Source organism: Opisthorchis viverrini (assembly GCF_000715545.1).
Source record: "Opisthorchis viverrini unplaced genomic scaffold opera_v5_686, whole genome shotgun sequence".
Classification (NCBI taxonomy): domain Eukaryota; kingdom Metazoa; phylum Platyhelminthes; class Trematoda; order Opisthorchiida; family Opisthorchiidae; genus Opisthorchis; species Opisthorchis viverrini.
The window spans coordinates 57431-82571 of record NW_008752352.1 but is presented as its reverse complement, the minus strand read 5'-3'; the positions used below and the strand labels follow the sequence as shown (position 1 = coordinate 82571).

The 25141-nt window shown below is 44.2% G+C and overlaps 1 protein-coding gene across 1 annotated transcript in view; it reads left to right on the top strand.

Moving 5' to 3' along the window:
• Positions 1-791: 791 nt before the first annotated feature.
• The window catches only part of T265_11986 (hypothetical protein), a gene marked incomplete at both ends in the record, with an annotated part of 46017 nt that continues 21667 nt past the window's right edge, over positions 792-25141 (top strand). Inside the window, 7 exons of the mRNA XM_009178852.1 lie at positions 792-995; positions 3484-3939; positions 8498-8885; positions 14217-14689; positions 15487-15997; positions 16354-16724; positions 24313-24642. Coding sequence (XP_009177116.1) covers positions 891-995; positions 3484-3939; positions 8498-8885; positions 14217-14689; positions 15487-15997; positions 16354-16724; positions 24313-24642 — 2634 coding nt within the window. The remainder of the gene's footprint in view (positions 996-3483; positions 3940-8497; positions 8886-14216; positions 14690-15486; positions 15998-16353; positions 16725-24312; positions 24643-25141) is intronic.

Below are 25141 nucleotides of genomic sequence, written 5' to 3'. Positions count from 1 at the left end.
TTCCCTACCATTGCGGAGGATTGTAAGAATAACATGGGTCTATTGTTCAACTCAAAAACCAAGAAACATGTTTCAGAATACCTATGCCACCCCCTGTTCCAGTGTGTATCACACCCTCCAGACACCTCAGCGTCAGTAGACAAAATAGTCGTGTCCGTTGTCGTAACAAGTTTTGTCCATTTGCACCAATGTCATTCGGTTAGTACCCAAACCGTGTATCGTAGCAAAAGCTAGAAAAGGAGATGTCCAGCATGTTTTTTCATGTTTTGCTTGGGCAGTTGGTGTAGGACGATTGAAAGCTAATTGCTGGCCATACAAACTGACTAAATACCTACTTCTACATGGTTATATCATGTCTTGCTGCCCACCCTGTTTCTCAGTACGTGGAGCTTTCGTCGTGTGTCTGTATGTCACTTGACTGTTTGTCAATTTGGGTCAACAGATTTCTACGCTAAAAATGTGTTCTAGGTCACCATGATTTTGTAACAACCATGCATGTCCAACACTTTTAGTGCCGTACATAGTACACAGTTTTCGAAAGCATGTTTTTATACTTTTTCCCAAAGTTGGTCACTGAATTGGAGTTTTTAACTTATCCACTTTAGCTGTATGGTACAATAATCTCTTCAGCAATTAGCACGAGGGTGCGAAGGGTATTTGGTCTCTCCCCAGAGGAATAGCCTGTCTTTAGATGATGGTATTGAGGTTTTATCTGGTATGATATGGTTAGCGGAATGATCTTTCTTCTGATCGGGTTATTCTGAGATTTACTGCATTACGTTTTTGTCAAGACTGAAAGTACTCTTTCGTCTGGCTAGGTCGAAGTCAATGACTGTTCTGATCGGCCATGTCAGAATGGGGGCATCTGCTTGGACCACCCGGGTGCATATATGTGCCTATGTCCTGATGGATTCATCGGGTCAAATTGTGAAACATTTGCTAATCAGACGACCGTCAGCGCTCATTGTATCTCATCAGCCGCATGTACCGGTCAGGTAAGATCCCCACACACCGTCCACTTTTGTTCTTGCTTCGTTTCATTCTGTTTTGCTTCCGCCCCATAACAATAAATAAAGACTGCTGTTGTTGCTGTCCACGATTCATCTGTTTTGGTTAGTTTAACTCATCATGTAGTGGTAGGCATACAAGTTTATCACCAGATGACCACAGTTGACCCTCGAGCAGTCCGATGTTTTCTGTTGTTTTTCGGGTTAATCACATCCACCTTGGTTTCTGTTAGCCTGCATCGACCATGTGAGTTTTGATGTTTTTCCGATCATAATATCGTCCCTGACTAGCATCCAGGTCATGATTGGTTCCACGTGCACTGTATGTAAGTTGACATTCATTACAAAGATTGTGTACCAATCATGGTCGTGCACGTCTGCACATTTCTTCATCGAATCTGGAAGGAAGCTGCCTTCATTCGGAATGAATGTGTTCGGACCAAAACACAAACGCCAGATTGGCGCCAACACTGCCAACGCGGTCGCCTTGCATCAGATGCCTTGCTGTACCGTGAATAAGTTCTGTTCTGTTGTTCTGCTACCACATAGAGTAATATGCATTTAACAGTTGATCGTTCGTGCGGATCACCTGATCAAATTTGCACCGACTTTTCACATCCAAAAACGGCATATTTCGCACAAAGGTGTTTTTGTCCCAAATGCAAACGGACTGTCCAAGAATTACCATCGCAAACGAACATCGTAGGAGAGCCAGTGTAATGGCAATCCCTATAGTGCAGTGAAATTAGAGCCAAACTCAGTTGCCTCAGTTTTCGCCGGAGTTGAACTGACATTGTTATCAGTAGACTCATTTTGATACCCGAATTTGGCTGTGTATATTCACCACACACTGGATTTAATTTGATCAGCGTGCGTTGCTGTTTTGATATCGATGAAGCACTCTGAAAAACAGTTGGCAACATTGTAGTAAAATGCTACGTACGCGTCTCAGACACCAACTAAGCATGCAAATGGGTGTAGCTTTTGAGCTGGAAGTGAGATCAGCACACGGATATGCATTGTACTCTCACCAACCTTGGTTCTGTGGGACAATAGAATGTCGTGCTATGAATCAATTACCTGCTTCGCTTACGTCTTTTCGTCGGATATGACTTGCTAATCCACGACGCTGTGCCTGACGCACCTAGAATCAATCTACTGTGCATTCCATAAATGGTACTGCAAAGTCAAGTCTGACCTGTCGTTGTATTGCGTTGGCCTTGTGAACCACGCATTAAAGTAGATCTAAACGCTCGAAGGTAGATCTGTGAAACCGTCTCAGGCTATGACCGGAATCGGGTCACTTCAGAATGGTATGTCATTATTGGTGGTGCCTTCCACGTACTCGATCGACGTCGTGATGTATCGAAATGTGGTGTATCAGGAGGTTGATCGAGTGGCTTGATGAGGTCTCATAGTAGAGACTGCGTAGACATTTGCACAAACAACTGAATGTTATCCACAGCAAGTTGACCAAACGGGATAAATGGAACCCGTTCGGGAGGAAGGAGAAGTGAACGTGAGCGTCATTGTGCTACGTAGTCTGGTTATGGGAATGCTCTGTTTCTCAAACCGACTTACCTTCATGAAACGTTCATGTCAGTCATCCTCATGAGAATATCTTTTGTGAAGTAACAGTATCGATTATCGGTTTTTAACATCTTCGTGTTTGAACGAAATCAACAGGAATGAGCAACAGTGGATATCAGAAGGGCTTCTGCTCCAGGTCTTCCAGAGTCAGCACTGGTGTGGTATTCACTAAAAAAACAGAGCTACTGCGCCTAAGGGTCGGCGTGCGCAAAGACACCCTGACTTGTAAGCTTAACTAGCCCAGGTACTACGATTTGTAAAAGCTTGTCAGGACTATCACGTCTGACTAGCGGGTTCGTTGTATCAGGCAGCCCAACTTCTATTCATGTAGAGAATGACAAAGTGGGAAATTACTCGGCCGTAGCAGACTATCTATACGACGTGTTTCATGGAGCTAAGCTAAACTGCTTGCCCTGGCGTCGTGTTTAAGATGGTTCCTTATTGTTCCGTGTAATTGAACAGATAGGACGTTATTTTCCCCTCGCTGATGTTTTCACATGTCCTTATTGATCTGTACCATAATCTGGTACGTCGAGCTGGAGAAAGCTCAGCCGTTACGGCCCTGAACTACTGACCGGAGAGTCGTGGTTCGAACCCAACTCGATCTTTAAAATTCTTCTGTCTAGGCTTTGGTAACCCGAAGGTCCCTCCGCTCTCGTTCTTCTTTCGAGTTACAAGGTAGCTATACACCACAAGGGTGTCACAGTGGAACTATTATTATTTATTTTAGTAAGTAATTACAACGCTGACTACTTATATATCTTCAGATTGCGTTTAATTGAGTATCAATCACCCAGCACCAATCTCACCGTTGAATGTTTAAGCGCAGCGTAGCCATTTTGGAATTTGCGGTCGTACGTTTCAATCTGTTATTTTTCTATTTCAGTGTCTAAACGGTGGGGAATGGATACTTCGGAACGGAGAATCGGGTTTTTGTCGATGCGCGTTTGGTTTTACGGGTTCACACTGTGAGATTCATTTAAATTTATGTAGACTGGAACCAGAGCCTGTTCAGTCATCAAATCTATCACCTCTTCAACGCGAAGTGGTGTTCCGTTATCAGGCTGCTCATCGGCTAACGTGGGAACTGCTGAGCTCCGTGCAACAGAATCTTGTTCTTCGTGCAATCCAAGCAGCCGCCCATTCTGTCACTGCAAGTCCAGCTAGAAATGCGGATACGAAAGCATATGAATCGTTTCTTGGTCTGTGCCACCCTGCTGGTACAGTGCAATGTGTACCCCACCCGGGAAACTTTTCTTGCATATGTCGCGTCGGTTACGGGGGTCGTTTCTGTGACCAACCAAAGGATTTATGCCGGCTCGCCGAGGGTGCATTTTCTGAGGTAAGTTCCAAGTTCTAAAAAAACTCTGTTTCATAAATGGTTCCAAATGAACTAGCTGGCAGTTTTTCCCAGGTTAGGGTAAGCTTATGAAGGGCCAATGCTCTTGATACCAAGAGTCATTGGCACACCTTTGCCGAGCACCTAGTTGAAGTCATAGCGAAACTAATCGATAAAATACACCCATGTGCAACTCATGTACGCACTAGTGAGAGTCCCAACTGAATCACAGCTGAATTTCGCGTTTATGATATTTTTCAAATGAGTTATGTGCAATTTGGTGTTCAGGTAAAGCATAATAGTGGTGAAAACTCTGGGAATAAACCTACCTGGCGAAGCGCAACCAGAACGAAACTGGTAGCGCGCTGTCGAACAGCTCTTGAGTTCTTGGAGAGGGCATCTGTACCTCCTTAAGAAGTCCACAATTTTAATCGCCGAACAGTTGCTTCACTGATGAGGTAGCATGTATCCCATTATCCTTGGAAAAAAGAGCAAAAATCTCATAACAGACGAACTCGAGTTTTGAATTAGGTAAGTCCAGATCGCAAGCCAAAGTGTTAATGACTGTTTGATTCTTCAAGACCTGGTTAAATTGGCTGAGCATATTCCTATTCACAATCACTATCCTAACGATGCTACTTACCTTGCAAGGTCCATATATTCTAGTGATATTCCTTCGGTTTCGTGATCAGGACGTAAGCAATAATTCTATGATTACAACGAATGTCTATACAGCACACAACGTCTTCTGTGTCAGTAGTGATAAACGAACTACTGGTGGTAAATACTGTGACCCAAGTGCCATAAAATAACGGGATAAGGATGTTTTGGTGGGGTGAAGAGACAGGGGGATAGTGGGGCTTTGAGTTGAAGCGCCTTGTTTTGGTGAAAGGTGTCCATGGTTGTTGGTTTGCTCTCTTAGTTGGACAAGTTTGTTTCAAATGCTTCATCACCATCCGAGGTGACATCATCAGTGTGCTGTTGGGGAACGGGTTGTAGCGTAACGATGCATCACTGGTTGTCTGTACTTCTGATCAACATTGAACTGGACACATCTGAACATCACGTAGTTGGACACGATCAGCAGCTTGCCTTAGGAATCTCATGCGACACAAGCCCATCACGCAACAACAGGCAAATGGCAGAAAAGCGTGTTTGCCACTGGGGTTGGTTACATATATTACCCTGTAGAATTTCTACCATGCAACATGCCTCCCCTAGGAGGGGCTGAAAGGCTCACAGCACATTGTTTGATAGTATCTGCCGTAAGTAGTATTTGACGCATCGTAGCCCGTTCCCAGGGAACTTTTGCTCAGCAGGTGTTTGGAATGGGACATAACCCTCTTTGGTGGACGATGGTCAGGCCTGCACTACTTGTCCAAACCACCTTAATCTGATAAAACTTGTTTGGTACTTATGATTCGTCAACAAATGCCCCCTTGTCTAACATTCCTTAGCGGATTTACTGAATCCAGTTCAGTTCTGTCCTGTCACCTATGATTAACTGTTTGATGTACAGTCTACATTCCAAATCCGTGTACAGCTCAAATGCATTAAAATTTCTGTCAAAGCCTGTTGATGACATCATGTCTAGAGTAATGGGTAAGGCTGGTACTGAAAACAGTATGAGGTTGATACTAATTGTAACCCAAACGGAAGCTAATTCTCGAGTAGCTCATCTCGATCATTTCTGAAGCTAGCGGTTCTAATCACAGTTCTTATACTAAAATGAAGCTTGATTCCGATATGCGTACTTTAATACGGATTCCCAAACCAGCAGTAAACTACAGATGACGATAATAGACGCTATTCAAGCTATCAAATTGATTGCATTCTGCTTTGAGGTTTGCACAACTTTTCCTCCATCTGGTATGTTGATGTTCAATCCTTCGGGTTACGCTCAAAGGGAAGTTATCCCCAGAAGGATCCATAATACCCCATTCACAACTCTTTGGGATGGGGGGTTACACCGTTGTGATGATGTCGTTTTCTGACTTGCATCCTTTTGCGATATAAGCGGCTGATAATTGCATTCCAATCCACCTACAGAATGCGACGTTTAGTGCATAAGGTATGTTGGTTTCGGATGTTGTTATTTACTTGATGGAATTTGTCGGATATTGGCTAAAAATCACAGAGGATAATCACCATTGATATACCTGACACTACAATAAGAGGACGAAAATTCAACCGACAAACCTATATCAACTAAATCTTCCTTTCAGTGTGCACCGAAGGACGCGTATGTAATGAGGTACTGTCATATAAATCCGCATTTCTTGTTGCATCAAGGGTAAACACAATCGCTTTGAACTGGTGACTCAACTGAATTCAGCTGAACCTCGTGTTAAAAGCATATTGGTGTGTACAACGGCGTATTTCGTTCAGGGAAGACACAACGTCGACTGAAACTCAGGGACTGTGTCTACCTGATAAGATAAGCTTAGCGCGAAACCGGCCCTGGGCTGTCAAAGATTACTCAACAACCTGAGTAGTTTTCTTCAAAAAACATACCTGATTCTAACAACTAGATAGCTTTTCACAGGTTGTAAATTCTTGGAGATCATCCCTTCTCAAGATTGTCTCATTCTGAGTTTCCTAATTGGCGAATAACGGTGTGGTTGATTGATGTAGGTTCTGCAACAAGAAAGCATATGGAGCACAAGCTGGTCCTGATTTCTTCAGCCAGCCCTCTCGAGTGGTCACTCTAGATCCCTATCACCCAGGCGAACTGTCAGAAAATCGGCCGAGTCCTTTTCCATCAACTATAGTATATAGAGCCTGTTCAGACAGCAGATTCATCGATGTACCGGTCATTTGCAACATGAACCATCTCCGTGCAAGGAACATTTGAAAATCGGGATCAAAGTTATTTGGCTTTGTGGTCATTTTTTTAAAAAAAATCTCCATGTGGAAACAGGAGATGTACTGTTTGACGAACGTAATACTTCTAAAACGTCTCGTTTGGTTATATCTTACCCAAGGTTCGGACGATTACATATACGATAAAACGGTGGAGAAATTAGAACACGAGCAGAATAACGCTGCTAGTTAAACAAACAGTTCAAACAGAGGGGTTGAGGTTACCAAAGTCGCGACTTCAGGCTGAGTATGGCAGAACGAACTGTAGTTCGCTTGTTTGTGTCGAACTGTGTCTGTGCGTCCACTTGCGACCACAGGACTTCACGTGTGCGAACAAAACGTTTTCCTTGACAGTGAATTGTGTGGACAGTAGACCTTGTGCCCTAAGATGCAATACACAATTTTATTAGTCTGGGTTGATTTGACCGCGCTCCCTGTTAATGGGAGCTCGATTGCGTTGTTGACGTCAAAAAAACGTTGACCAACATCTCTAGTTATTGACATCTTATTTCTGGTTCCTAGGTTGGAAGGCCAGTGCTCGTTTCTTCTTTGACTAGGTTGATTTCTCATTCGACCAAGATCTAAACCGTAAGTTTGGAATTTCCTAAAAAGAATTCAAAACATTGAAATTACTGCATCGATTTAACTAAAACAGAGAAGGAGAGAGAGAGGACATCTTAATGGACGCATGCGTTTTGATCATACTCGTCGTCCGTAGATAACTACACAGACAGAACGTCATAAAGAATATCCACAAAACCTTTTACGTGAAAACCCGTCTGTAGATTTTGAGGGAGCGTGACAGATCTGTACAAAATATTCTTGTTTGGTATGTGCCAGAAATATCCGAATCTCATGGGGTGAGCTCAGTGATGAGCTCTCACACTCCTTATCTGCTGATGTGACTTGACACTCACTCACACACCTACGATGCTAGACGTCAGCTGCTTCTATCACATTTAGTGAACCTGTCGTAACCTGGAATTGTTCGTCCGTTAGTTATTCGCTGATTCGTGCACCTATCCTCTAGTGATGGTGCATGTGACTGGCGATCACACGTGCGTAAAAGTCAGTCGCAAAACATTGTGCCTTGTGTTTTCCGTGCGTGAGCAATGTTCTCAGGCCCTGTGGGGATCTCATGCGGTGATAAGCTCTTGAGGGGTCGCAGAAATGCTCATGGTTTGAGCTATCTTTTTTTAATAGTGCCGCACCGTTTCCTTGGGGTTGGTTGGTGAAGATGCATAGTTTGAGACACTAACCAATCAACGTTGTCATTCATTATCTGAGGATCTCGTCTGGAACAAACCATTAGTTCTATATGGGTTGCCTTTCTGTTGGATGTATGTCTTGCATTAGTCATTCTATGCTTGAGGAAGGCAGTCATTGAAATTCATGCCGATTTAAGAAATCAGTTAGTAAACAATCGTGAACACAAAGTACGGACAAACCCCTTCGAGTGTTCAATTTTGAAAGCAATTTCTGTCTCCTTTCCTTATAGGTCTCCACAAGACAGCATCCATTCTGCGTTTTCTAATGGTGATGTAGTTCAACTGGGAAGCACGAAGCACTTCTACCCTAGAAATCTTTTCACTGATGATGAGTATGACTTCTGAGACTTTTGATAAGATGAATATTGCACTTTACCTTGGATACACGTTTCTCCATGAACAGCATATGTATTCAACTAATTGTTTTTCAGGGTTATTGTCAAAACGGGGGTGTGTGCGAGAATCGGATAGATACCGTAGTCTCGGTTGGTACTGTCCAGAGAACCGTCATGGTCATTTGTCACTGCAGCCCTGGCTTCGGTGGACCGCGTTGTCAGTACTTCGATGAACGTTGTGTAGTCAATCCGTGTCGATTTGGTGGGACTTGTCATCCCAACGGACCGTGGATGTCTGAGCTGCTCGGTTCACACCAGACTCCTTTGTATGCACCATACGTTTGCCTGTGTCCTCCAGGGCGAGCAGGCCTGCACTGTGAAGTAAAGTCGGACACCGCTTGCTTGGGGACGATACCACTAGCATGCGAACACAATGCATCGTGTATCGTGATCGATGGCAATTCGACGTGCAATTGTCCACCAGGTGAGTGTATCAATTCTTCGTACTGATCATAAATTACGCGAATAGGACTTACTGATAATCGGTTTTTGTTCAACAGAACCTTTCAGGAACTGTGACTTTCTGCCCATATTACTGTTTTCCAGACTTCCTCAGTCCACCGAAAAACTAATAAATTATTCGTCAGGCGACCAACTGAGAGGGTGGGGAGCATGATTTTCATGTCGAACTAGCAAATCAGTCTCACTTAGCTAACAATGTCCATGACATTGTTAATCTGTCTTTGGGGAGTTTCTCACGTCTGAATCTCGCGAAAATACTAGTGATTCCTAATTGAACCAATCTCTATTCGGTCCCTCACACAGTCCTGCGTGGTAGGCTTTCAGTTCATGCGAAACAATTCGAGTGGCATCACCCGACTTTGTTCATCGTACATCGTATTGTCGAGCATAGGATTAGGTAGGTGGGATGCAAAGCAGACCGATGGTACACGCATTTCGTCCAAATTCGTTGTTTTTCATTGACATCCCTCCCACCGTTTCCGGTCAAATCAAGTTCGAATTAACTTTATTTTACGGAACACACTGCTGGTGAGGTTGCTTAAAGCCCCTCAGCAAACCATGACCGGTTTCTCCCTTCCTAATCCTCCTTATTTAGTCACAGTCCATGAGTTTTCATCAACCTCATTTGGTGTTAACGTGGGCTCAACCGAATCCCAATTAGATCTCTCGTTTGGGACCTTTGTGGAACATATTCAGTTGGCCTATCCTGCCAGTGGGATGTGACTTTTGTCCACTCTGCACACGAGTTTTCACACGGTTTACTAGGTTTCTCAGCATTCCAGCATTTGTTAGGCGTTTTACTCCTGAAGGACGGATTTCACTTCAGTTGCTGGAAAGAACATGCAGTCCGGAATCATCCAACCTTAGTCCAAGTGATGCGAAACACATTCTCTGCAGCCTGTTTTGAAAATCCCCGTTGAAACCCATTTATTCGTGAGAATCCTGCTACCAACTCTCACCGTATACAGCCAACCTTTCGCCACTGATACCCCTTGTCTCCTGGGAACTGGTTTTAAAACGTTTCGGGTTTGTGAAAATTCTGTAACATGCATGTTGAAACTTACCATGACTACCCCCCTCCACACCCGGAAACGCGAGCAATGTTCCCAGTTCTGTGTAAAAAAATTACATTTTTGGAGCAAAACAAAACTCTCACCTGGACAACCGCGGCAAGCTTTTGAAAACAGATTCATCATTCTTCTCTAGAGCAAGCAAACACATGTTGCACCCCATCGCCTTGGGTCAATTGTTCCAGTGAAAGCACACTTCGCTCTTTTGGCGGTTGACCCTTTCAAACTGCAAGTGCCGAGTAACCAGTGGCTGACGAATGTCGGTTGGGAAAGAAACATGGGGCGGTAAATTGCTATTTGGCCACAAGAGTTGTCATCTTCTGAAACAAATGCACCGAATTATTCTGTGTGTGTATGGGGGGGGTGGATGGGTGAATGGGTAGGGGTGGGTGAAGTGGGACGGAATGGGCTGATAGAATAGTTGGGCATGCGTCAGTTGTCGAATCACTTACTCGTATTGTTGTTTCTGAGCTGTTAGTGGCGTGAGTTCCATCCACCCATTCACACGAGTACCGTCCAACTGTCGGTAGTTGGTCAGTCGGGCAGTCAAAGGGAGCCAGCATGTTGTCAGGTTCTTCAGTAAGCTTACTCTCGACGAATTTCCTCCCCCTCCCCCCCCCGCATGCTTGGAATAACGACGCGCACATGATGTAGATCACCTTGCTTTGTGCTGGCAAAGCTTACTGGACATCTTTCTCCGCATGCGCTTACATCGAGCCCTGCATCCTTACTGGGCCAGCGTCATGAAAATACACGAAACCCTTAAATCTGACTATCTGTTAGGTTGTTTCACAAAAAAAACCCGATGAGTGTGCCTGTATGGGTGTGTTCAAGGGGAGCTACACCGTGAGTACGTTAGTTACGTACTTTTGATAAATGACCGAATTAGCAGAACAGCCATACCAACGACTATTGTGTTTCTTCCGCGTGTGTACAGAAATCGTGTGTACCTGTGCATCGGTGTGTGTGTGTGTATGTGTACGGGGATATGTGCGGCTTTACTACCGGCCTATTAATTCGTCGCTTGTGTGATTTATTTTGGCGGAATGCCGAGCTACGATGATGAGTGTATTTTCGAATTTCGTCTCGCCTGTTTGAAGACTGAAACCCACACGAACGGGGCTTGTGATTATGTGTCTCCAGTTGAGGCATCGGAACTGCCAGTTTATGGTCGAGATAGTGGCATCGAAAGCCTTCGGGGAATTATTGTCCTGGTTTAACCGGGTTTAACCAAAGTATTCATTGGGGAATTAATGTCCTGGTTTAACCGGGTTTAACCGGGTTTAACCAAAGTATTCATTTATTGAGGATGAAATTTCCTTTTTGAAGTCAGTCTTAGCGTAAGCTGCGAAGAGGCCTACAGCAGTAACATCCATCTCTGCCCCAGTCGGATATCCCACAGCCATATTTATGCTCAGTCGACTGGCCTCCGAACCCACAACCCTTCAGCTAATGTATGAACGCCACCCTAATTCTTAAGTTTAGGCAGCTGGTCATCGCTGTTTCGAATGTTTACGCATACTGGGTTCGAGGAAACTCTTCCGTATCAGGACAGATGCGTGCCGCGAACCTTGTAGTTCACTGAACAGTGTCTCTTCAGATTACTTTCTCGCATGACTACCCATCCTTAGCAATGACAGTACCGAAATTGGATCAGGGTAAAAGCAATAATTTATTGCCGTATAATTTGGGCTCGTGCTGCTGAAGTCAACTCACCTTATTTCCCGCCCAAACCGCACAGGCGGTCTACCGCCTGCCGAACAATGTCCAATGTTCAGTTTCTTCTCAGTCAATTGTCCTCGTATTCATAGGAATCATGCTGTTGATTATTCCAAGGAAAATCTGAACAACCGCTGTGTGCCTGACGGTCTTTCAATATACTTTAATGTAGAAAACCGAATCCACATCAAAGTCTTTATTCCAAGTACAATATATGTGCAATATATGTGCATTATTTACCAAGCCATCGCTACGGCCCTTCTGAAGGGGGTCGTCACTCAAAGGACACTCAAACGATACATCAGGACTTGCGAATTACTTAGTCGTTGGATGAGTGTTGTTACAAATAATTCAAGTGTAATTTGAACAGCTTGCTAAACAGTCACCTGTACCTCACCTGCTAGCTCCCATCCGAAGGTTATGATGCTTTGAGAGTCGTAAAGTGCATAATGTCGAGGATTCCTTCAATTTGGATGCAAGTCGAACGGAGAGTGACGGAAGGTTGGGGACTGTGTCCACCTGATAAGCCCCAAAAATGACCAAACCGGGCTGTCGAAGAGTTTTTCGCAACCTTTTCAGTAGTATGTTCGGTCAGGAAAATTCTTTGAATCGGACTACGTTTGGTCATGAAGAACAGCGGGTAATGGTTGGAAATACGCTTGTGTGCTAGACAAGCAATCTTGCATACAGGGTAGTTGAAAACGCTTAGGCGTTGCTATCCACTGATAGTCTCTCTTAATACCCTCACGTCAGCGAGCGCAGGTCCTTCTTCACTTTGCGCACAAGTTTATTCACTTCGAGGTGCAGATTACGTCTGTTCTGATGGAAATAAAACACTTTTATATCAGTTTCTATGTGTTACTCGATGTTAAGTAGGATATGACATCAAGTTATGGCTTCACGCCCTATTATTTCAACGGTTAATGGATTAGAGACATATCATCTTGGGTTTCCAAGGGATTCTAGAGAAACACCGCGTTTATTTGGGTTGTTCCAGAGCGAATGCCACTGCTGGAAGCGCCTTAGTTGCGTGATCTAGAGCAAACGGCCGCAGTCGCTCAATGGACATCGCGCCTTCTTTAATGGTCGGTGCTTTATAGGAGTATCACCCTCATTTTTCAACCGGAATAATACCGCTTCTTTATTTACAGAGGTCCTTCGACCGTCATGTACATATAAGTAGAATGCTCAGAAGGACTTGTTGTGTGGGAATCTACTTGCAGGCGCTTTGAGTTTCAAGATGAAGTTTTGTAATTGGGCAAACCACATCATCCCCACATAGGTCTTCTCTGCCAGGTGAACCGAATGTGCTGCATCTGAATAACATAAATTTTAGTGATAATATCCTCTTGCGAACTCATTCCGTGGATCCCATTTCGGTGAATGCAGTCAGTCCTACGATTCCACGACCAAAGCCATCATCTGTTCGCCGCACTATGCTGTGGACTACGGGGTTGTCGACCTCATGTCTCGCAATATGGTGTCAATCGTGTGCACATACTTTTTTTCTTTTAGCGCCCTTAGAGTGTCGGCAATCAGTGTGGGGTCGCTTGCTCGTAATTAGTATAACCAGTAACCCTATCACATAAGCGTGATACCAAACACAGTGAAACGGCGCCCGACTGAAATGCGACTCCAGTATAATTGTACCACTTCACCAGTCAAAAAATGCACCGTATGTGGTTGTGGTGAGTGTTTAAAGTAGAATGTCGCTTTCCAAAGTAGCTCATTTGCAACCTCATTTGGTCTTAACAGGAGACTCAGATTAATATTCCGTTTACGGTTTTCAGAAAACTTACGAGTACTCCTACAAGAATGTCAGTTTAGTTGGACTTCATACATGGTTAACCGCCCTCATCCGGAATGTGTGGTTTGATGAACACTTTGGTTCGGGGAGCGTCGGAGGAAAACGCACTGTAGAGGAGCCCTGTTGGTTGATCACCCTTGTAAAATATGAGGTTCTTTTTTCCTTCTGTTTTTTGCTGCTAAAATTGAAATACTGTTATCCAGGATCCCCATTTATTTTTAATCAGAAATCGGAACCGGATAAGTACATTTTCTGAATGGACATGTTTCTATTCTTGTCAAATGCGGTACCGCAAGTTGAAACCCAGAACGATTTCAATGTTTGGCGATGATGTTTATTCTACCTGTGGTCACATGCCATACGTCAGTCTCACATTCAGTTGACAACCGTATTGTTTTCGTTTACAAATGAGGATTCCGTTCACAGCATCCGATGACTACACTAACTTTGGTCGTAAAAGGAGTGAAACGTTTAAAACACTATATCTTAGCGTAAATCGTTCATCGAAAACGGACAAAGAACTATTCCGTTCATCGTATGTTTCAGGCAGGTTCAGCGACTACTTCGCGGACTCAGTAGTCGTTTAAACGTACAGTGGAATAAATATAATCGAAGGTGTACGTTATCGAGGAGTAAAAGAGATTTTTTTTAACCATCACTGACTTCAATTATCAGGACGTCAATTTCAACCTTGCAGGATATTGTGGAGAACGATGTGAACTTGAGGCTGAGCTATGCACCACAACCAGTCCTTCGCACAATTTCACTATTCCAGTGGAATATGATAGCCAGAATATCGATCCGTGTCTAGTGTTCAACTGTACTGAAAAGGCCAACAACGGTCGATGTGACACTGAGTGCAATATTGGAGAGTGTGGCTTCGACGGGCATGAGTGTCTATTCGCTATCCTGGAGCCTCTGAAACCGATTAGTTATTTCTATTCAACGTTTCTGGGGGAAGGCGCTGGTCCAACACTCGGGGAACTCAATGCTGATGAAGCTTTGACACCGCAGCCAGCCAAACCATGGGCACAGTGTTCTCCGGTTAATCATACTGGTGTTACATGTGCCTTAAAATTTGACGACGGTGTTTGTGACGAGGAGTGTAGAGACGAATCATGCTTATTTGATGGATGGGACTGTGAGCAGTATGCGGTCACTCCAATACAGGTATGTCCAGTGCCGTACATTTGATTGAATGTGTTTGTCATCCAAAGAAACTAAAATAATTGATCAGATTTATCCTTTTTAGACGTTATTCAACGTGGTTTTCTACTTCACTCTTGAGAAACTCAGTGCTTACGACGGAAATGCGCACATGTACCTAAAACACATGACGCCCCCGTCTATGTTTCTTCATTTTGTTGCCTTTTGCGAGTGTGAATATCATGTTTGATGGTCGTTGGCTTGTTCATTGAGCTGGGCAGTTTGATTGCAAACATTTCATCACCAATCGAGGTGACATCATCAGTGCGTTATTGGGGAGCATAATGGTGCGCACCGGTGCGTTAGTGTTTGTTTGGAATACTGCAGTATTGCTTTAAGTTACCTTTGCACTATCTACAACTGCGCAGTACCAAAGCCATATCTGATAATCAAATGTGATGATGAAGTACACACAATTGCTTTTTATCCCACATCCCATCTTTACCCTGTTTGCTTACACAGAAAAACGTCCGAACTGACTGTCCCATGAACTGTTTGGTAGACCTTGACAGTGATTCGTGTATTTGCAACATGTCCTCCCCCCCAATCGAGGTACATCATCAGTGCGTTATTGGGGAGCATAATGGTGCGCACCGGTGCGTTAGTGTTTGTTTGGAATACTGCAGTATTGCTTTAAGTTACCTTTGCACTATCTACAACTGCGCAGTACCAAAGCCATATTTGATAATCAAATGTGAAGATGAAGTACACACAATTGCTTTTTATCCCACATCCCATCTTTACCCTGTTTGCTTACACAGAAAAACGTCCGAACTGACTGTCCCATGAACTGTTTGGTAGACCTTGACAGTGATTCGTGTATTTGCAACATGTCCTCCCCCTCGCCAGAAGCCAGTTTGGTGTCGCCTACCAACACCGAGCCTCTTGAAGGCAGTTTGGTTTTACTTGTTGACGCTAAACCGGATGACTTATTGGTGAATACATCTAAACGCATTGAGACCCCTCTTCTCAGTCGACTTCTCTCTGGATTGGGCGAACTTCTCAGACTGGATGTTCATTTAGACTGGCCTTCTACTGAACAACAGCCCCCAATCTTTCCAGTGCATATAACAACGTTCGAAAATCAAACGACGGTCCTCGGTAAGCATGTAATCGATCGAAAATCTACTGTCGCTCCGGGCAGAGTTTCCGCTTCGTCTCAACGGTACCGCAGACATGCAAAGCGGCAAGTTCCTGTTTATCGGACAAAAAAAGATATCATAGGGAGTCAGATCTACCTGCGGCTGGACGCAACGTCTTGTCATCAGAGAGGTAAATTTCACGTTTTGATCTTATTATGAGATCCATCTTTTGCAGCAGTATCGTAGATAGTCTAACACTAAAACTCGATTTTTTATCATCTTCTGACGAGCGGCGTCTTTCAGTCAGTTAAGACACCCTCGATCGATGTAATTGTTAGTGGTTCGAATTTACTTTGACTTCAGAGTATCAGCAAAGTGGCAGAGAAGCAAAAGACGATTAATTGTAATCTACATGTTGCTCACTACGATAATCTTCAGAAACTGAATGTTATTCGCATCAACTCGAGTCATAATCGTTGACTAAAACAAACACAACTTAAGGGAAAGCCATGTTTCTGCATGAACACTTTATATCTTCATATCCAGGTGGAAATTGCTTCGCTCACGTAGACAAAGCCGCTCAATTCGTGGCTGCTACAATGCACCGACGGGATTTCGACTACTTGCGCCCAGTTCTTTCAGTCCAGTCAACTGGTGCTAGCATCCCAGCACAGCACAAGTGGTCCATGCGTCCCAAATCCCATCCTTCTGCCTTCGATTGGTTTTGGTCCTCATCTTGGCTCGCAATCGGACTGTCCGCACTGGTCGTCTTGTTATTGTTAGGCCTGTTGCTCGGGGTGCTGTTCGCCGCTCATCAACTACAACAACAGCACCAACGCTCAGCCTGTTCTTCGAATCATCGCCGCTCGTTCACTGCCTATCTTCACAGCATTGGGAAACAGAGGAATGTGAAGAAGGTGAGTGGCGGGAACTTTTCGGATGTATCGGAGGCTTGAATGGCAACTATTCTTGGGCATGTTTCCCGGTTAATTCGCGAAAAACACCCTATTTAGGTCAAGTGGCACATCTCCGAAAAATGACGAAATCTGTACTAGTTTGCTTATTAGTTTGCTTACCAAATGTCCTATTCCTCACTGACTGTTACGTACTTACAATGATCTAGTGAATCTGTAAGCGAATTTTGTATTTAATTTCATTCTGATTGTCCTCCACTTACACACTGAACGAGTCGTAGGTGGTGCCACAACTCTCTTTTATAAGTTAACCCGTTGCATCGTCGGCTTGTATTCACAAGTACTGATAGAAACGATGCGATCCGAGAGGCCGATCAACACTGGATCACTTGACAGCGGCTATTCGAGTGGAGGATCTGACTTTGTGTCCTATCTAAATGGAAGTTAACCGCACTCGTGGCCGAATTCTATTGTGTTCAGTGACGAATCGAACGGTTGCGGAATCAAATCTCAGGGATTCTCGAGGTGCCTGTTCTTGGTTATTCCAAACCGTGATGTTACAGGTGTTCAGCGTTTCTCGGCTTCTTGAACATGGAGTGATTTCAATTGCGGACTGATATCTCTGTCGGAAATTCCAGGTCCCATCTACACCTGTTCATTCTACGGCTGTTTCGGATTTCACTGAGTTGCGTTCCACAGGAATTCTTCAGAATAGACCATCACGCGGGAGAAATTATTTCTGTCTCTTCTGGAGACAAGCCTTCCGCGAAGTTGTTGCCTTTATTTTGTGAAATCGATTTCCCAGATTGTTGCCAATTGCGAAAAAAATGTGAAACTGGACTAGCTATTTTTGCTAAACAGCTCTGTGCTCTATCACTAATTTCGTAAATCGCAACTCGTACTGGGTTTCGTAAATCTTCATTGGAAGCTATTGCTGTCGTTTCAAAGCGAATGCCCTAGTCACTCGGTGAGGTGTCTAGTGCCTGTTCAGGTTATCTGCGGATTCGCTTGTTCGGAAGTAGATTTCTCAAACCAACCCAACAAGGCCCTAGACCGCTTTCGAATTTATTAATATAGTATAAACTGTGTCGAGATCTAAAGCGGATATTGACTGGTGACAGGAACCCAAAAAATCTTGCACGATGATTCTGGAGATCAACTTACTGAGTAATCGTTTGTGCACTGTCTGTTTCTGCTAGGCGTTTAACTAGTTTAAGGCGTGGTATGCCTAAGCCTTTATCCGTTTCGCGAGACCAGACTGAAGTCGTGTGTTGCAATATGACCTTAGGTCACAGTTCCATCACTGTATTTCGCAACACGCGGTTCTTCAGTAACGGTACTTATGTTGCATTTGGCCATATAGTGAAAAAAAACTACGGGAATGTCAAAAATATATTCGTAAATGTGAAAGGGCCTCTTCTTGTATCCCTTCTCTTGCAGCGTTTGGCTTAGTAATTACTGAGTCCACCTACTGACACATGAGCATACGAAACTATCACACGATCAGTGGGTGGAAAGACGAAAGCTAAGTTCGATCTTGTTTATTTCGGTGTTTGGTAAAGCTCAACGTATATCGAATAGTGACAACATTTCTGTAGTTTTGAATTTAGGACCATTTTCCAGCTGAGTTAACTAGGTCAACAGGTTTTCATGGCCGAACGGTTAAGTATTGAAACGACTGGCTAGAAGGCTGTGGGTTTTCGACTTCCCTGGGTTTTGTGAGATGCGCCTGTTGATTATTCCCATCACAGTCATCAGAGACAGAAACATCTGAGTTGACACTGATGCTTCACTGTCCTACAACCACAAAGTTTATCCAGACTGAAAAGAAGAGAAAGAGTTGGTGAGGAAGGGGACCTAGTACTGACCTGTGTCAAGCATTCTGGGGTACCTACACCTCCATGCGTTCAGTCAAACAATCTGGAAAGAAACTGACAGCATGAGCGCCACTGGAATCGATCAACCACCATTTCTGGTAATGTCTCCAGCCAAACACAGACGGTGTCACGGGGATCCCATTCTGGAAGGCATACAACACCAACAACACCCAAACTCTGTAATCTATTTCACGCCCTTTTGCCAAGTCAAACGTTGTCCGCCCCGCGGTTTGCGCCATTCTGAAGGAGACACGGAGAACAACGCTTGTCTCGGTAGACGGTGTTTCGGTATGCGTAGAACGATGGTCGAGCCATCGAAGCTGATAGTGTCTACTACACAACCAGATGCTCGTTTTCTAACCACCTCGTTACTTATCCGTTGACGTTATCCAAAATAGGCAACGATTTTGAGGTATCGATGGGCAAAAACCTGAAGACGCCTCACATCGTCTGTCCGCAGAGGCCGCGTCTCGCAGTCATACAACAACACATCCCTTACTGAAGCCCAATACACGTGACACTTTAGACCCAGTGGTGTGCTTTTTTGACGCCGCAAGTGACACAATAAGAATTAAACAACTGCCTAGTGCTTCTCGACTATTCAGCCTAGATTGGCTTCACTCACAGGACGCGTCTCGCAGGCATACAACAACACGTCCCTTACTGTATCCTAATACACGTGACACTCTGGACCCAGTGGTGTGTTTTTTTGACGCCGCAACTGATGCAATAATAATTAAACAACTGCCTAGTGTTTCTCGGGCGAGATGGCCCAAGTGGTTAGAGCGCGAATCCGACCTCCGCCACTCGACTTCCCTTTCTAGGCTTGGGCAACCTGGCAGTATCCTAGCCCTCTTGCTTCCTTCGGGTGGCATGGCAGCTAGGCACCGGAAGGGTGCTACAGCTGAACGCTTTCTTTTTTTTCTTTCTAGTGCTTCTCGACTTTTCAGCCTAGATTGGCTTCACTCACAGGACGAAATATCTATTATACTTCCCAAATCTCCTTACACCGAGGCAGTACAGTAAAACATGCTCTAGTGACTATTAAACAGGCAGTTTGTTAGTGGGAAATATGTGCTCCTTAAGTAGACGTTAGAAGCCAACTTTACAAGCGTGGGCCGCGTCTTTACGCATAAATACTATTAATCTCATTATAACAGAATGCAGTATGTCATGATTCCAAAAGGGGCTTCAGACCCTCTTATCGAGACAGTGAGATTAGCAAGTAATATTTAGGATGACTAAATATCTCCATGTTTTGGATAAAGTTATGCACCCGAAAAGAAATCTTCCTCATTCTTGATGTTGAATTAATCCAGCCACAAGACAGAATGTTTCGGCTACGGGTCTACCGGGAATCAGAGTTGTCTGGCTAGTGCACACATTTCTACATCTTTGTAGATAAAAGTACAAGCTAGGTCTTGTTAATTGTTTGGCAAATGGGGTTCGCATTACAGTAGAACCGACGTAGATGGCGAGAACCGTTGTAAACAGAGGGACGCCGGATAAGTTTGTGACAGAACACTCAAAACAGAAGACAGAAGGTCTCCTCCTGAAACTATCTGACGGGAGCTACCGTGTTCAATCTGAAGAACATCCAATGCCATCCCGTTGAGGATCGGTTGCTCAGTACCAAAAATCAGTGGTAAGGTGCCGGTGCTTTATAGTAATACATACATTCGTTTTCAAGTGTTCCGTAAGGTTTGTCGGTCAGATATCACGACACCTATATCAAATAACTACCGAGGAACGCCCTAGCGCACCGGGACTGGATAAGTGAAACATGGAACGTGCGCGATTGCAGCTCACCGTACCGGTACGAATATTGGATCAGCCTGCCTGACTCGTTCAGTGTGATGTATCCAGTAGAACCGAATTGTTTTAAGGCCTTTAAACAAAACGCACTCTCAACGGCGGAGGCGACCGCCATTTGAATACACCAACTAACTTTTTGTAACCAAAAACGCCATACGTTAGTGTTTACCCTGCCTTGACCGACCAACCACGGCTCTTAATTGACCCCGATTGAGTAACTCAAATACTACCGTACGCTTTACCACCTGGTCTAACTTTGCCGATAGTTTAACTGTATTCGTCAGCGGAAATTTATCGGAAACAACGTTTTGTGGCGCCAGGTGTAATTTTCAAAAGTCTACCTCAAATGCCTTGTTGTAAGGCATCAGTTTTTGGTGTAAGAACGACGAATCGTCGTAAGTCTTCAGCTCACAAACTGTACGGTAAGAAGAGTTGCATCCAGAAAACTTCTTAGGAAGGACCGATATAGCTTAATCGACGATCATGTCACACAAAAGGAAGAAACGTGAGAAAGTCCGGTCCTTAAGATTAAATGGGCCGCGTTGTCTTAGGATTTCCTGAGTTGTCGATGTCTGCTGTAAAGTCCACTGTGACAGATAGTAGATGCATAGGTGATATTTGACCTGAAGGAGGCGTCAGGGCCGAGAAAACGATTGACCACTTTTGTCCGGACAGGTACGATTGAGGCTGCAGGGGGTGAGATCGCATCCCTCTCGTCATAATTGGTGGTTTGTCCTTCAATTCCTCAGTCTCCTCTGGTACTCTTTTGTAGCGCGCGATATCTTTCTTACCATTGGACGGATCCCTTGGTGATGTTTTATTTTATTAATATGGATCCCCTCAGTTCAGTCATACCCCAAGTCACCGCTTTTAAGACTGCCCTTATTTGCATGTATGCATTTGTATGAGAGTATTGACACTGGCAGCTCAAAACGGCGTCAACAACGGAGCCTCACATATTAAGGGAAAATTTGACAGAGCCCTATGTCCTTGTTCATATGTTTAAGCGAATCAGATAAATTCCTTCGCGCGCCTGGTTAAGAAAGTAGCCGGAAGCGCTTTTGTCGGCGTTCACTCGTCTGTCACGAAGAACCTTTGGAACCTCTAGTAAACGAATCTGTGTTGGATGGTACGTTTAAATTTCATTTGCTCCAAGCGAGTGTGGAGAGAACACGCTGTCAGCGACAAACCCATCGTCATGCAAATGTAGCTTTGCTGAATCAGATGAGCAAAAACCAACAGTCTATCAGCAAATTTTCAGTCATGCAGACCGGGATGCAGAGATACGGTTCTGAACGATCTGCGCTGATGATATTCAGACTATACCGATTCTTTGTGTTAAAAAGCTTGCATTTGATGACAAATTGCGGGTGTGGCGGAATAACACATGCTAATTTCGTTTTACATCACCAGACACCATTGTTTCAAATATTAGATAGAAAGTGGGAAGTAGAAAGGCTGATAAGATATTGTCACAAATGACGTTTTGTGTTTTACCCCGATATGCTGCATATTGTACATTGCTCTAAGCACTATATCTTCTTTCACTTAACTCACCGACTTGTTCCTCATTGAACTTGTTCGACTTGTTAAGAATGGTTTTTCCGTATGATTCGCTTCATATACCTGGCGTACAAAAGCATTCGAAATACGGGCAGTCCATGGGAGCGTTTCGCTACGCATGTTAGTCGGCGACTAGGGGGATTGGTTTAAATGTCACGCCTCCAAAACATAGTAAAGATGGTCGGCTAATCGGAACCGAAATTGTTTTCCACGCCGAACCAAGCCCACCAATTCGCATTTTCCGCCATGCCAAGTCATAAGCGTTTTTTTTTATTTTTTTGTGTTCTCAACTCTCTCCAGGACTCCATGGGTACTGGGATGATCAACCCTAGTCCGTGATACCCTTGTAATTTGTCGACAGAATAGCCTTTACTTTGTAAATTAATCACTTTGTTTTGGCGCCTTATACAAGTTAAAAGGTCGGCAAATGTTGGTTCAGCCGTCAGTTGGTCATGCACAAGATCACTTGGTGTCATACGCATGCTTCCAGTCTGACTCGAAGCAGTCAACCAGGCATCTTTGGTAACTTGGAACGCAGGTTGGTGTATGTTCAGCTTGAGCGTATGTTGCGAGGACAGATAATCGAGGAGAGAAAACCCATTAGGTCGACAAAAACGTCTTATTGAACTGAAAATTTTCAGTAGAGAAGATTCGGTCCTGTTGACCAAAGGTTTTTCTGAAATCCTTATCACTATTCTCAGAGTAGTTCGGTCCAAATCTGAATCTCATACTACAGAGACGGAAAAGTCGTGTACTTGATTCGCTGTTGCTGATTGTCATCATCGGTGCACATTTCATGAGATTCTACGGGGATTTTTACTCGCAACTTTCGGGTAGGATTTGGACGCCATAACATGCAGCTGCTGTTCTTAACTCACTTTTTCGCTCTTTTTGAGCTTCATCTATGTTGTGTAGACTGGTGGGCTCACGTCGATTTGCCATTCAGGTTGAATGACCTCCATTCGTCCACTCATTTCGGTTTGATCGATTCTTCTTATTTTATTGGCTTCCATTTCTGGATTCCAAATTGCTAATGGACCCACGTTGATTTGCCATTCGGATTGAATGACCATTCGTCCATTCATTTCGGTTTGATCGGTTCTACTTATTTTATTGGCTTCCATTTCTGGATTCCAAATTGCTTTCTTCGGTTTCAACGGTTACCTGGTAGATAAACGATCGGATGGTTACTAACTTACCCATAAAATCCGGATTACTGAGTGAATGCACCTTCGTGCCATGTGATCCCATGGTTTCCACTCGCCACAGCAATAGGTCAACCAAGCAGGCACGGCTAGATATTCTACGACTGATCATCTGATTGCCTCAGCATCCCTTGCTCAGCTAACAGCATGTGTGGCGAAGCTCACGGACACGAGGCAATATTGTGGCTGCGGTCGTACACCACGCGACCAAGTTTCGAGTTTCGTACACAAGCCACGACGTTAGCAGCTGACCGGTGCGATCAACAGAAGCCGCTTACAGATAACTGCTTCACTCACTGATCCCTGCAGAGATAAAATCTCACAGTCCTGAACTTGTTGGCGTATCTGGATTGTTGCACAACGAGATGTGGTGCACCAACACCGTGCGTTCATGTTATGAAATCTGGCTGACAGAACATCCTAACGTGAAAAAAACGAATATTGAGTTTTGGTTAACTGTCATCTGGTTGACAGAATATCCTAACATGAAAAGAAAACGAATATTGAGTTTTGGTTAACTGTCCAATCGTCCAGAGTTGCTTATCTGAAGGTTTACACACAGATTTATCTCCTCATTGTAGTTAGATGCCTTTCATTCATGTCTACGTACGGTGAGGTTTCTATCACTTATTATTTATCAATGGTCCTTAGTCCGCATTCTAAGCCACGTTTTATTCACATCCTGGACCATCACTCACATGGGAGAAGAGTTTACGACCAGGCCTATCTTCTATGCAGCTTGATAGATTAGAGGTTCATCTACCCTACCGAAGGTTGTTACATCACATCCTCCTACACGATGTTTTGTCACGTGCCCTTAACACACTGTAGTATGGCATATCAGAGGCTCTGGAATTAAACTTCCTGTTCTGTAAAAATAAACCACAAACCCTTTTTTTAAGCTTTTCACCACCTCACCGAACTCAGTATCCAACAGCGTGGACCTTAATTAGCTTGAGTATCGTGGGTCGGTTAGAGATATGTACTGCTGGTTTTCAAGGTGTAAACAACCAGGAGGTCAATAGTTCAGGTGCAGGCTCTAGACATTCCATGGCTGCCCTGTTTTTCCTTGCACCTACCTTCACTTCTCGTTTCTTCAGTACTCAGCCTCTACTCTATTCACTGATTCAGGTACAGAAAGCCAAAATTTGGTATCCGGAGAACGGTCTTCCTGATCGTGTGAACAACATGCCAAACCGGGCGCCCGGTTATCTCACATCGGGTGGACTCACAACTAAAAAGGTAATGCGCAGTACATTGTCCTACGCAACGGCGAAGCCACTCAGTGGACTTGGCGACTCTGTAAGAGCCAGTCTGTTGAATTACATGACAAACGAGAGAACAGTTTGTGACAAACATTTCTATTCAGAAACTGTTGAGAGTTTGGCGTTGTTAAAGGAACAGAACAGCTCCGCAACTGTGTCAACTTTCATGCCTTCTCGTAATTCCGCGAGTGAAATGGTGAGTGGTTGAAACGGTTCTGTGATTGTTTCTACGCCAAAAGTTTACTGATGTGACTGTTTACCAACCGTTTCACCAAGACGTATTGAGAAAATGTTTTAAAGATTCTCTTGAAAGTTCGACGTTAGGGTGGTCGTTTCACCTCGCATTGCGAATGGCTCCCTTGGGACGAGAATATGCATCGTTGCTAGTGATGCCTAAACGGCGGATCAGTTTGCTCTGGTTCAAATAGCTCTGTTCCCTGTGGGGATGCACTAGATTGCGAATGGCTTGGGACGAGAATATGCATCGTTGCTAGTGATGCCTAAACGGCGGATCAGTTTGCTCTGGTTCAAATAGCTCTGTTCCCTCCCTGGATGCACTAGACTAAAGACTTGCTCATGGACTATATATATATATATATATATATATAGTCCATGAGCAAGTCTTTAGTCTAGTGCATCCCCACAGGGAACAGAGCTATTTGAACCAGAGCAAACTGATCCGCCGTTTAGGCATC